Source organism: Scyliorhinus torazame, chromosome 20, assembly GCF_047496885.1.
Source record: "Scyliorhinus torazame isolate Kashiwa2021f chromosome 20, sScyTor2.1, whole genome shotgun sequence".
Lineage (NCBI taxonomy): Eukaryota > Metazoa > Chordata > Chondrichthyes > Carcharhiniformes > Scyliorhinidae > Scyliorhinus > Scyliorhinus torazame.
Window position 1 is genome coordinate 470630 of NC_092726.1, and position 12341 is coordinate 482970.

The 12341-nt window shown below is 49.8% G+C and overlaps 1 protein-coding gene across 2 annotated transcripts in view; it reads right to left on the reverse strand.

Annotated features, from left to right (window-relative positions):
• Positions 1-12341, reverse strand: part of LOC140396801 (cell division cycle and apoptosis regulator protein 1-like) — a 43766-nt gene that overhangs the window by 12789 nt on the left and 18636 nt on the right. For both annotated transcript variants that reach the window (XM_072485525.1, XM_072485523.1), the window contains 7 exons: positions 9479-9602; positions 8341-8481; positions 6606-6831; positions 5999-6112; positions 4565-4731; positions 3146-3356; positions 336-419 (listed from right to left, as the gene is read on the reverse strand). In XM_072485525.1, the coding sequence (XP_072341626.1) occupies positions 336-419; positions 3146-3356; positions 4565-4731; positions 5999-6112; positions 6606-6831; positions 8341-8481; positions 9479-9602 (1067 nt within the window). The remainder of the gene's footprint in view (positions 1-335; positions 420-3145; positions 3357-4564; positions 4732-5998; positions 6113-6605; positions 6832-8340; positions 8482-9478; positions 9603-12341) is intronic.

Consider the following 12341-nt stretch of genomic DNA (forward strand, 5'->3'; position numbering starts at 1 on the left):
TTGGGGCTGGGCTGGGGGCAGCTTGACTCCACAAACCTCTGCCTCAGACAAGTCTCCTGAGGCTCTTTTGACCTCCAGGTCGAAGCTTGACAAGGTAGCTCAGCCAGAATGGTCTCACAGGCCTGAATGGCCCATTTTGTGTTCTGGCTGATTAGAAATGCACAAAGTACTTTCTTGCTGAACGCGAAGGGAGCTAGAATAGGAGTTTTGATATGAATGCAGCCTGGAACAAGAATGAATAGGAACAGAGATTTTGAGTTAGGATGACACACACTGACGATAATGCCATCTCGAATCAGCATGTACACACTTTGCGATACAGAAGCAGGTCTTACTTTCATGGTCTTCAGGTCCAGACTGCTCCACTGGGTTGGAGTGGGGAGTGCATCTTCTCCTTGCTCTTCCATCTTCTCTTCAGTCTGTGAGGATAAATATGTCTTACATTATTCTGAGCAGCCTCGAAGATCAGCTGAGCTCATCTTCCTACCCAGGTTCCAAGGGTCGTCTGCCAATGCATCAAACGCCGCATACAAGACCTCTATTTGACCCTGTCCTGGCCTTTGACCTCCAAACAAAACCTGGAGTAGCTATGGTCTGTGAGCTGTGCGACTCTGGATCACCTTCCGAAACGAGGGAGGCCGCTCCCAGCACAGGTCCAGAGAGACAAAGAAGGGAAGTTTAGTTATATGGAGTTGAAACTAAGAGAGACAGAGGTGCAGAACAAAGTCCCATGTCCTTCTCCACTCACAAGAGAGCACAATGGCTTCCTTCTGCACTGTAACAATTCTGTAATTCAATGATCAGACGGCTTTTTGAATTGTCCATCCACCCCTACCTGTCAGCTGCTTCACTGAGACATGCCTCTCCCTCCACAACATCAGCCATTGCTCAGCAATGCTTTTCAAATGTTCCTCTTCAAGGTTTAAAGAATGCAACACCACAATTCAGACACCTGACAGGAGTATCAAATACGCAACGGATAGGAATATCACAGGATAGATACAGAGTTAAGCTCCCTCTATGCTGTCCCCATTAAACACTCCCAGGACAGGGCCAACTATGAAATGAAGCTCCTTCTACACTGTCCCCATCACACACTACAGTGGTAGACACATCACAGATTCCCCCTGCACTGTCCTATCCTGTGGGCCCAATGCGATGAGAGCTCTGCAGCCCCTTTCCTGCACTGACAGCCTGGCGACCCCGCAGGACCAGATCGTCAATCAGCCCCAAAGTGACTCGGGTGTCGATTCGTTAATTGCTTCTCTTAGCTCCAAACGAACACATTGCCCAGCAGGGAAACTGAACATGCATCAAATTATGGAGGACATTTCAGCAAACCATTATTCAACCCTTGTGTTCACGTGGATGAGGGACAAAGCCACACTTTCAGCCGGCAGAAGTGAGACTGTAGGCGATAACTCCGCATGTTACAAGTCGGAGGCCACAAGGACCAATCGCCAGCCAGCAGATTCCTGCAGTAAGGGTCTCCTCTATTCAGGGCTGCGCTGTGCAACTCTACAACCTGCCCCCAGGTCTCCATCCTCTGATAATCTATTCACGCTGCATTTAATGTGGAGCCACTTGTAACTTCTGACTGAGGTGCAAATCTGAACCAGGGGTAGTCAGAAGTCAAAATGACTGCGCAACACTGAGGTACAGCACTAGTCGTAACAGGTCTCTCACTGTATAATACTGGGGTGTCGTAGGTATAGATGTCAATGTCAGTAATACTCTACCAACAAGTGCTATGTCAGTCCTCAAGCGGCCAACCTAGGAGGGGGGGGGGCCTTTAATACTGGTCTTATTCCCTCTTGAGCAAGTGGTTGAAATTTGGCTGACTGCTCCACCTTAAACCTTGATTGCTTGCTGCTGGTATTCTCATTCCCATTGAGGAGAGGTCTCTTCCATAGTAGATAGAAAACCTCGAGTCCATAAGTTATGTGACTGCCACTTAATGACAGGCTTAGCTGTATCACAAACTCACTACCTGCTCCACCATTAAAGGACGCTGTTCTGAGTGGACACCTGCCCAGGAATAAGACTCCCTTACAAGAACTGAGGAGCGGTCTTTGTAGCGTTGGTTCGTCAAATGAGATGGAATTCACCCTGAAGGTATCAGACTGAATACCCGGAGCAGAAATGGGCCACGCACACACACAGGACAGTGCTCCTTACATTCACAGGAGGTGCAGAGCTGAAGGGTCAGAGAGCCTGTCAGGGGAAGGAACAACAAATTGTCTGGCAAACTGCATCATAAACAGTGTTTCAGTAGGTGTGGAGAGATGTCACAGAGGAAGGTAGTTGTGTGAGAGTGTGTGTGGAGCAGATGTATTATTGGTGTGTGTGCATGTGTGTGTGTGTGCCAACTCACATTTCCTTAAACAGGGTGTTCTGGGAGGTAAAGAATTTGCTGCAGTTTTCAGATTCTATACCGTGAACAAAAAGGGCTGTTGAATTCAGATAGTTAAGTCCACTGAATGCTCTTCTTTCCTTCCTATGTTGCAATGTTAGCCACTGCATTACCGGGTGCCGAAAGCACCCAGGAGAGATATTACCGACACCAGGCCAGGTTCTCTCATTCTGTGGGGGTGACAGGGGATCTGTGTTCAGTAACCCCGCTGTGTTACACGCTGAGTACTGAACAAAGGTGCTGTGTGTAATTGTGATTCTTAGATGCAGCTCCTGCTCTGTCCCAGGAGGAAAGACACCTCGTGGCACTGGCAGTGTCTCCTTCACTCTGCATCAGTAACAGCTCCACAGTGAGAACTGGAAGGGGCGGACGACAAATTATCCTTCAGATGATGCTACTTGACAACTACTAGATTAATGATTGAAGTTTACCAAGATGCCAACTCTAGTGCCACCCCGACTCTGTTTAAGGAATTGAGGTGGGCCAGTTGCTGTGCTTCAGTGTGTCAATGAAGCCCCCTCCACATTCACACAGAGTGCCAAGAGGAGCTGCAATCATTCTCCGCTCCACCATTTGAAAATTTAACGGTCAGCAACTTTTAAGGACGGCAAATGGTCACGTCAACTGAGTGCTCCTGATCATTCTTGATATGGCAGTGGAGGGGTTAAGGTGTGTGTGTGTGTGTGTGTCAGTGCGTGTTAGAAAATGGAGTAATAAAAAAAGATTCAATGCCTCATCTCGGTCCGTGTCCTTGTGCTCTGCCTGCTCCCTGTCAGTCAGCTGTTGCGTGTATCCCAGGGACAGTGCGTCCCACTCCAAGCGAGTAGGGAGGCAATGCCAAACATCCGGCAGAAATACAACCACAGTCTCCACGCGGGCTGGAGGCAGCCACCCTTCATGGAGCTCCCCAGGCTGATGGTAGCGAATCTCAGCAAAGCGAAACCTGTCACAAGGGAAGAGGGTTACTGGATATAACAGCACACAGGAGCAGAAATCCAATGCTCAGTCTACAGTTCCGCGTCAATCCGCACTTTTGAATTAAATCTCCCCTTCCTAAAAACAAGGCTTTCATTCCCAATGTACCTAATCCCCATCCCGCTGCCCTCCATCAGTTCCCTAGACAGGCTCAGCTCCCAGTTTGTCCCAGGAGAAAGGGCATGTGGTTCGGGAGACAGAGAAATAGTGGGCCACCAATCTCCAGGCCAGCTCCACCCACCCGTTGACTCGAACTGTCTGCGCACTGACCTCCCTTCCATCTCCTACTTCTATTTGCAAGGCTAACATAGCAAGCTCATCAAGGGCAGCAACCCGTTCTCCTTCTCAAGAACTGCTTTTAGTCTTGGCTTTACAAACACAAACAGTTCAAACTCACAATGGGTTTGACGTATGACACACAACAGAAACAAACAGGCCAGTGATGAGACGACGCCCGGGGCCTCAGTGCAGAGATTGGGCACAGGTGGCTCTGGGGTCCCAGAAGACATTTGTCTTTAAACATTTGGGTGCCCTCAGCATCTACCATTTAGAATATTAACCCAGGAGCCATTGAAAAAAGCAGCAAATGACCAGAGATCTGTCAGCCTCCCAGCTGTTTGCAGCAGGAACATTACACATCTGGGCAACACGCCACCAGCACAGCCTCACTGGGCGCTGGAAGGAAAGGCTCACTTTGCTACAAGCCAGAGAGCACAAGGTTCTGTCCGACACCTGTGGCCAATGGTTATGATGAACTATTGCCAAAACTGCTCATTCCCCTCACTCGCTTTGTCACGTTTTAGTTAATTCCCTCACCCGGTGTCACTCAAACACATTCTCCCTCGGAAATATCTGCATGACCCTGGAGGATGGACCTCACCGGGTCACTGAGCAGTGACACCAGCAGGTTTTGCATGCTCATTGCATGCGAGTCCAACATTTGAAAGTGGCGTTAAAGTGATGGGAGATATTGTTCCATTGACCAAGTCGTGCAATGCACCGGCACTGAATCATGTTGCGTACAGCAGAACTGCATAGTTTTCCTCCACGGATTCATATAACTGGTGTTCTCTTCATTAATGTGCCTGCCATGCCCCTTCATCATGCTTCCTGCACCTTCAGAACGTGTACCCATGCCCAGTGCCCACCCGCTCCTCTGCGAGGTCACAAACTCACCACTGAGTGCAGGCGGTCAGGTCAATGCCAGTTAGGGCCTTGGTGGTGCGAATGGCAGTCTTGATCAGTACCCTGGGATCCTTATCTGGACATGGACCATCAAGAGAAGGGGACCAAGAGCCTCCAATCAGTCCAGCTGCTTCCTGGCCCTTCATCCCCACCAAGAACTGCACAAAGGAAGAGAGAGAGAGAGAGAGAACGGGGGGGATCAGAAGGATAAATCCATATATAAAGTCAGGCAGTACAGAAATGAAGATGCCACAAACTGGAAGTGATAATTGACCAGATAATATTAAGTGATGTTAGTTGAGGAATTAATATCAACTGCAGGACACATTGGGAGGAATACCCCAATTTTTTTTTTTAATATAAATTTAGAGTACCCAATTAATTTTTTCCAATTAAGGGGCAATTTAGTGTGGCCAATCCACCTACCCTGCACATCTTTGGGTTGTGGGGGCTAGACCCACGCAGACACAGAGTGAATGTGCAAACTACACACAGTGACCCAGAGCTGGAACCTCGGCACCGTGAGGCAGCAGGTGTCACTGCGTCACCGTGCTGCCCGGAATTCCCCAATTCTTCCTTGAATGATGCCAGGACAAGATTTACTTTTACCTGAAGGGGAAGATGGGGCTTCAATTTAATGCCTCACCCAAAAGACAGCCCCCTTCGATTGCACAGAACACCCCCAGTTCAGACCCTCCCACAGTGCCATGCTCCCTCCGCACCGTCCCTCCCGCAGTGAAGTACTGCCTCAGTATCGGCCTCCCGCGGTGGCACGCTCCCTCAGCACAGCCCCTCCGACTGACTGCTGCATTCCCTCAGCATCAACTCTCCCAACAGTGTAGTGCTCCCCTAAGATTGGGCCTTTTGGCCTGCAGTATTGGGTCAATGACCTGTTAATAGTGATCCCAGGTGGAACTGTACTGAACTATTTAAACCAGACATCCTAGTGCCCGTGGAGTTGGCTTGATCTCGACACCAGAATTTGCAATCTCTCGCAAATCACAATCCAGTGAGACGACTTCAGAGTGGGCACATTGACTGAGGATACAACTGTGCCAGGGCTGGCACGGTGGCGCAGTGGTTAGCACTGCTGCCTCATGGTGCCGAGAACCCGGGTTGATCCCGGCCCCTTGTCCGTGGGGAGTTTGCACATTCTCCCCGTGTCTGCATGGGTCTCATCCCCATAACCCAAAGATGTGCAGGCTAGGTGGATTAGCCACGCTAAATTGACCTTAAAGGAATTTTCTTTTTAAAACGGGCCCAGTGCTTTAGCTGCTAAAACAGCCTGGCAGCGTAGGCTGACGCAAAAACTCAGTTTGCCTGCTTGTGATGCAAAGGAGCTTGTATCCTGGTGGGCAGACATTACCCTTGCAAGATAATAGGACAAAAACAATCCCTTTGCAAAAACCATCACAGAGAACCTACCTTGATCAGTTTGGTGGGATGTTGAGGAACCTCCGCTGTCTCTTTTGGGGCTTCAGCCAAGGTGCATGTCTGATGATAGAGCTTCTGAAGGTCAGGGCACGACAGCAGGATCACCTAAAATTTCAGTCAAGACCGTCAGTGAAAGAGCTGGAGACAAGCAGTGAATACAGAAGTCAAATTCAGACTCTCAATGGCAAACAGTCAGCAAAATTACAGCAGCAAAGGCAGCCATTCGGCCCGTCGAACACTGCTGACTAGTCACCAACAGTGGCAGAACTCAACCCAATAACCATTTGCACTTGACCTGGAATCCTGCACGGTTACCTTGATGAATAATGCAAGATTTGAAGTGCAGTACCCACATAGTGATACCGTAATCTTTATTAAATGTGCTGCAGTTTTAACTGAAGGATCGGGACTCACATCGATTGTGCTCATGCAAGGTCGAGACAGGCCAGTTTGGAAGAGACAGGAGAGATGCACTCCATGTGCTTGCAAGTAAGGGAGAAAGATATAATGAGCAGGAGCCTGGAACTGTGCCATGTTTCAGAGTGGTATTCAAACCACACATACAGTAAGATTAATTCCCTGAAGGTCCTCAGCTCACCTTGGCACTGTAGGTGGAATCTGCATCAGAGGGCTCCACGTAACTCTCCTGTCCCTCAGCAGGGTCTGATCCACCCTCCATCACATGGAATACACATTTCTGCCCTATCTGGAAAGGTTCACTCAACGGGAATGTATTGACCCAGCACAGCTTACTATCGAAGAACCTATCTGGGATGTGCAGGCAAGGATATCGGCGCTGGACTTCGATTGCATCACAAGTAGAGCTGCAGAACAAAAAGAAAAATGCTGCTTCACAATGACTGACAATCTGGAGCATTACACACAAAAACCCCTAAACATCCCATTTGTGCCAATGTCGCGCCCTAACAGCAAGTTCTATTGATCTCATTAACACAATACAATTCATCAGAGCCCAGCTCACCAGTTTTGAATGTCCACCCTCAATTTGTATCACACAGACCAACCCCCTCCCACCATGTCGGTAACAGACTGACCTGCATCCCGGCGTCCAGAGGGTAATCACAGACATAAATTGCTGGAAATCATACAGGGGAGAGACAGTGTTATGTGGAGAGTCCTTCAATCAGGAAACAGTCCGTGAACACATTCCACCTAGAGCAGCCATCCAGCACTCTGACACACTGTGCTACCATAATTCCCTGTGGCAGGTGAACAACGCAGACTGTTACGATCTCAGCTGACGTTACCCTGGACGGGCAGATCCCAGCATGGAACCCTGCCTCAAACTTTTACTTTGTTTAGAAAACGTGGAAGGATAGTTACAGGGCTGCCAATTATTTTTTAACAGAAAAAACTAATTATTAAACACGACTATAATACTATATTCTTCCACACTTATCTTCACAATTGTACACAGACTTAAAGGATAATACAGGTTACAAAATGTATCTTATGCTATGATGTTCTCAGTAAATAAACAGTCCCTGTAACCTAGCAGGTTAACTGTGGTCAAATACACTCCACTCTGAAACCAATGTTAAATGCTACCCAATCGAACTTCTGTGTATTTCTCAAGATCCCCAGATGGTTTATTATATCGTGAGCCGGCTGATCACACTGGAATCCGCCTTTCACATAAGTGTTTCCAACCTCCACTCTCAAAAACACATGCCGTAGAATTTTCATTCAAACAATGCTTTCCCTCAACTGTTTCCAGCAAGGATCCACTTCCAGAATTTCCAACTGTCCATTCAGTGTGCTTTTGTCTTGAATAGCCACGTGTTTTAAGCTTTCACACAATCTCTCAGGGATCCAGTCACCAAATGATTCACAATTTCTTCAATTTTTATTTAACAGGCTGCAGTGAAATATCAGCAACCTCACGATTACTTCAGAGCTCTGGCTTCACACTCGTCAGCTTCAGCAGGTCTGCTCGATTCAGCTCTACCTTTAACTTCAATGAACTGGAACCAGAGTTCAGTTAAAACACAATCACAAGGTCTGTTAATCCTAAAGCGGTCCTGGTTGCTAAGCAACAGCTCATTCTCTCTCCGAGCGTGTTTGCATTTCACACCATGAACTCTCAAAGCACAATAGACACACAGCTTAAATGAAACCAAAACTCTAACTAGGAGTTATACGCTTTCTTACACAGAAACACGAAATCAACCCCCCTTAAATAGATACCGTATTTCTAACATCCAATAATGCAAACATAGCTCACAGAAAACTACCTCTGCTCTTGACACAAGTGCCTCTCGTACTATCAGCTGATACGATTCTACAAACACTCTGGTATTGAGAGCCAGTACCTGTCAAGGGAGAAGCGGGCATACTGCACGCTGTACGAGGGGATGTAATGCCGTGCCTTTTTTGCTGGTCCTTCCCCAGATGCCATATCCTGGTACCGTTTCTGAGAGCTGCCCTGGCCGCCCATGCGCTTGTAATTGCCTCTGTTTGACACACAGGGAAACAAAACAAAGACAGTTGGAGAGTTTAGATGTGTAAAATTGATTAGTCCCTCAGGATAACGTAAATAAACAGCTGGAGTCCATGACATCCAATTTTGAGCACTTTCCCGACAAAATTAATTCCAGCAGAATAAGATGCCGCATCATTCGCAACCGAGCTCAGACATACAGCAAGGCTGTCAATTATAGTTCAGGGCTGGGGCCAGGGACGGGAACTCACGGGTGAGGGCCAGACTGGCAAAGAGACAGCCACCAGCCTGTTTCTGCCGCAACAGCCGGCACCGTCCGAGGACAGCCCCCCCCGCTGACCCAGGACAGCCCATACCGACCCAGGACAGACCCCGCTGACCCAGGACAGCCCGTACCGACCCAGGACAGACCCCGCTGACCCAGGACAGCCCATACCGACCCAGGACAGCCCCCGCTGACCCAGGACAGCCCATACCGACCAAGGACAGCCCCCCCGCTGACCCAGGACAGCCCATACCGACCCAGGACAGCCCCCGCTGACCCAGGACAGCCCGTACCGACCCAGGACAGCCCCCTCCCCGCCGACCAAGGACAGCCCCCCCCCCGCCGACCCAGGACAGCCCGTACTGACCCAGGACAGCCCATACTGACCCAAGACAGCCCCCACTGACCCAGGACAGCCACCCCCCCCCCCCACCCCCCCCCCCCCGCTGACCCAGGACAGCCCGTACTGACCCAGGACAGCCCGTACCGACCCAGGACAGCCCCCTCCCCGCCGACCCAGGACAGCCCCTCCCCGCCGACCCAGTACAGCCCCCCCGTACTTATCCAGAACAGCCCAGTTGGAGGAAGCGGAACTCATTGGTCTCTCAACACTTCCCAATCTGACAGAAAAAGAGAGATTGACAGTTTGGAGAGCACCCCATTAGGAAATCTTCAAAACTCTCCAAACAAAAGCAGCAAGTTATTTCACACATGCCACCTGAACAAAGAATACAGATGCTCCTACCTCCTGTCACCTCTCCTGCCAATGTCCATTCGGCCATTTCTCCCCATTGCCCGTAGTCCTATATCCAGCCTACGGCCAAGCTGGGCATGTGGGCTCAGGTGAACCAAAGGCTGCAGTAAACCAGCTGGGGGAGAGAGAGAGAAATGATTCAAACAGCATGACTGCCACTTAACACAGGCCAGGGTACAGCAACAAGCACACGGAGGTGGTGCTGCTGAACATTTCATACCATGCTGACTACATCACCGTTCCTTCATCAGCACGGCTTCCAAATCCGAGAAGTCCCTCCCTAACATCACTTTGGATGTACCCATACCAAACAGATGATTGCTGAAAGGCAGCGGCTCACCACCACCCGTTTGAGAGCAATAAACACCAGTGTTGCCAGTGACCCTCACACCCAGAAATACATTTGGAAAACACAAAAGGGATGGCAAAGCTCAACCAACCCTCAATCGGTCTTATTTGCAGGATGTTAACTTCAACCACTGAACATCTTTAGCTGTTCTAGATCAGAAAGGAATTTTCCCGGGATTGGATGTTGGGTGATCTGGGTGCTGGGTGATCTGGGTGCTGGGTGATCAGGGTGCTGGGTGATCTGGGTGCTGGGTGATCTGGGTGCTGGGTGATCTGGGTGCTGGGTGATCTGGGTGCTGGGTGATCTGGGTGCTGGGTGATCTGGGTGCTGGGTGATGTGGGTGATCTGGGTGCTGGGTGATCTGGGTGCTGGGTGATCTGGGTGCTGGGTGATCTGGGTGCTGGGTGATCTGGGTGCTGGGTGATCTGGGTGATCTGGGTGCTGGGTGATCTGGGTGCTGGGTGATCTGGGTGCTGGGTGATCTGGGTGCTGGGTGATCTGGGTGCTGGGTGATCTGGGTGCTGGGTGATCTGGATGTTGGGTGATCTGGGTGCTGGGTGATCTGGGTGCTGGGTGATCTGGATGTTGGGTGATCTGGATGCTGGGTGATCTGGATGCTGGGTGATCTGGATGCTGGGTGATCTGGGTGCTGGGTGATCTGGGTGCTGGGTGATCTGGGTGCTGGGTGATCTGGGTGCTGGGTGATCTGGGTGCTGGGTGATCTGGATGTTGGGTGATCTGGATGTTGGGTGATCTGGATGTTGGGTGATCTGGATGCTGGGTGATCTGGATGCTGGGTGATCTGGATGCTGGGTGATCTGGATGCTGGGTGATCTGGATGCTGGGTGATCTGGGTGCTGGGTGATCTGGATGTTGGGTGATCTGGATGTTGGGTGATCTGGATGTTGGGTGATCTGGATGTTGGGTGATCTGGGTGCTGGGTGATCTGGATGTTGGGTGATCTGGATGTTGGGTGATCTGGATGTTGGGTGATCTGGGTGCTGGGTGATCTGGGTGTTGGGTGATGTGGGTGCTGGGTGATCTGGATGTTGGGTGATCTGGATGTTGGGTGATCTGGATGTGGATGTTGGGTGATGGGTAATCTGGGTGAGCGCTGCCACCTGGAAGTCAGACACAAGCTGTGTTTCTCCTCACTTTATGTGTCAGCAACGCCATCTGAAATTCCATCCCAAGACCATGGCAAGAGCGAGTGAGGGGCTCCGCGCTTGGGTTGCAGTGATCTCCACTTTAAAACCACACAAGAATCCCGCAGCGGACATCAACAAGAACAGGGAAATGAGTTTCAGGAAAGCATGTGAAATATGGTGCTGCCAGTGTGAGGTGATACAAAGGTGCCGTGCAAGGACAGAGCAATTTATAGATAGGAGTTTGTGAACTTTATAAAATGTAAATAGGCCATTCAGCCCATGCTAGTTTTGAATTTGCATTCCATCAAATAGTTTGAATCACATTTCCCCCACCCCATCCCTTCACCCACCAACCCAACCAAATGTCCATTGTTGACAGTCTCTGCCTCAGGCTACAGTCAGAGGGGTTCAATCCTAGCCCAGATTATTCAAGGCAGCACCTCCTGTTGGTGAGTAAAAACTGATCGAACCGATGTTTTATCTCAAAGGTGACCATGAGCCCTGCAATCTGTGCAGAATGTTTCAGAGATTATCATAGAATTTACAGTGCAGAAGGAGGCCATTCGGCCCATCGAGTTTGCACCGGCTCTTGGAAAGAGCACCCTACCCAAGGTCAACACCTCCACCCTATCCCCATAACCCAGTAACCCCACCCAACATTAAGGGCAATTTTGGACACCAAGGGCAATTTATCATGGCCAATCCACCTAACCTGCACATCTTTGGACTGTGGGAGGAAACCGGAGCACCCGGAGGAAACCCCGACAGACACGGGGAGGATGTGCAGACTCCGCAGACAGTGACCCAAGCCGGAATCGAACCTGGGACCCTGGAGCTGTGAAGCAATTGTGCTATCCACAATGCTACCGTTCTACCCTGCCACAGGTTTTAGACTTGATACAGCAAAATCATTACGATGCTGCCTGAAACACAATGAAGAAAAATGGACAAATTACAAAAATCTGTCTGGGACAATACAATAAATGTTTAGAATGTTGAAAGGATAAGATAGGGAGACAAAGGCAGACGGTTTGTAATTCGGGAAGAGACTTCACTGGCAGAGTAACCCAGAGCTCCAGGGTTCAAATCCCACCATGACAGCTGATTACATTTAAATTCAATTCGTACATTCGGAATTAAACGATTGCCCAATAGTGACCCTGTACCCAGTGTTGATTGTTGCCAAACCAATCTAGCTTACCAATGTCCTAATGTCCATTAGGGACACAGATCCACTCTCACCGGTCTGGCACAGACCCACAGCAATGTGCTTCACTCTGAAATGGCCCAGCGAGCCACTCAGTTCAAGGGCAATGAAGGATGGGAAGCAAATGCTCGCCTTGCCAGTGACACCCAC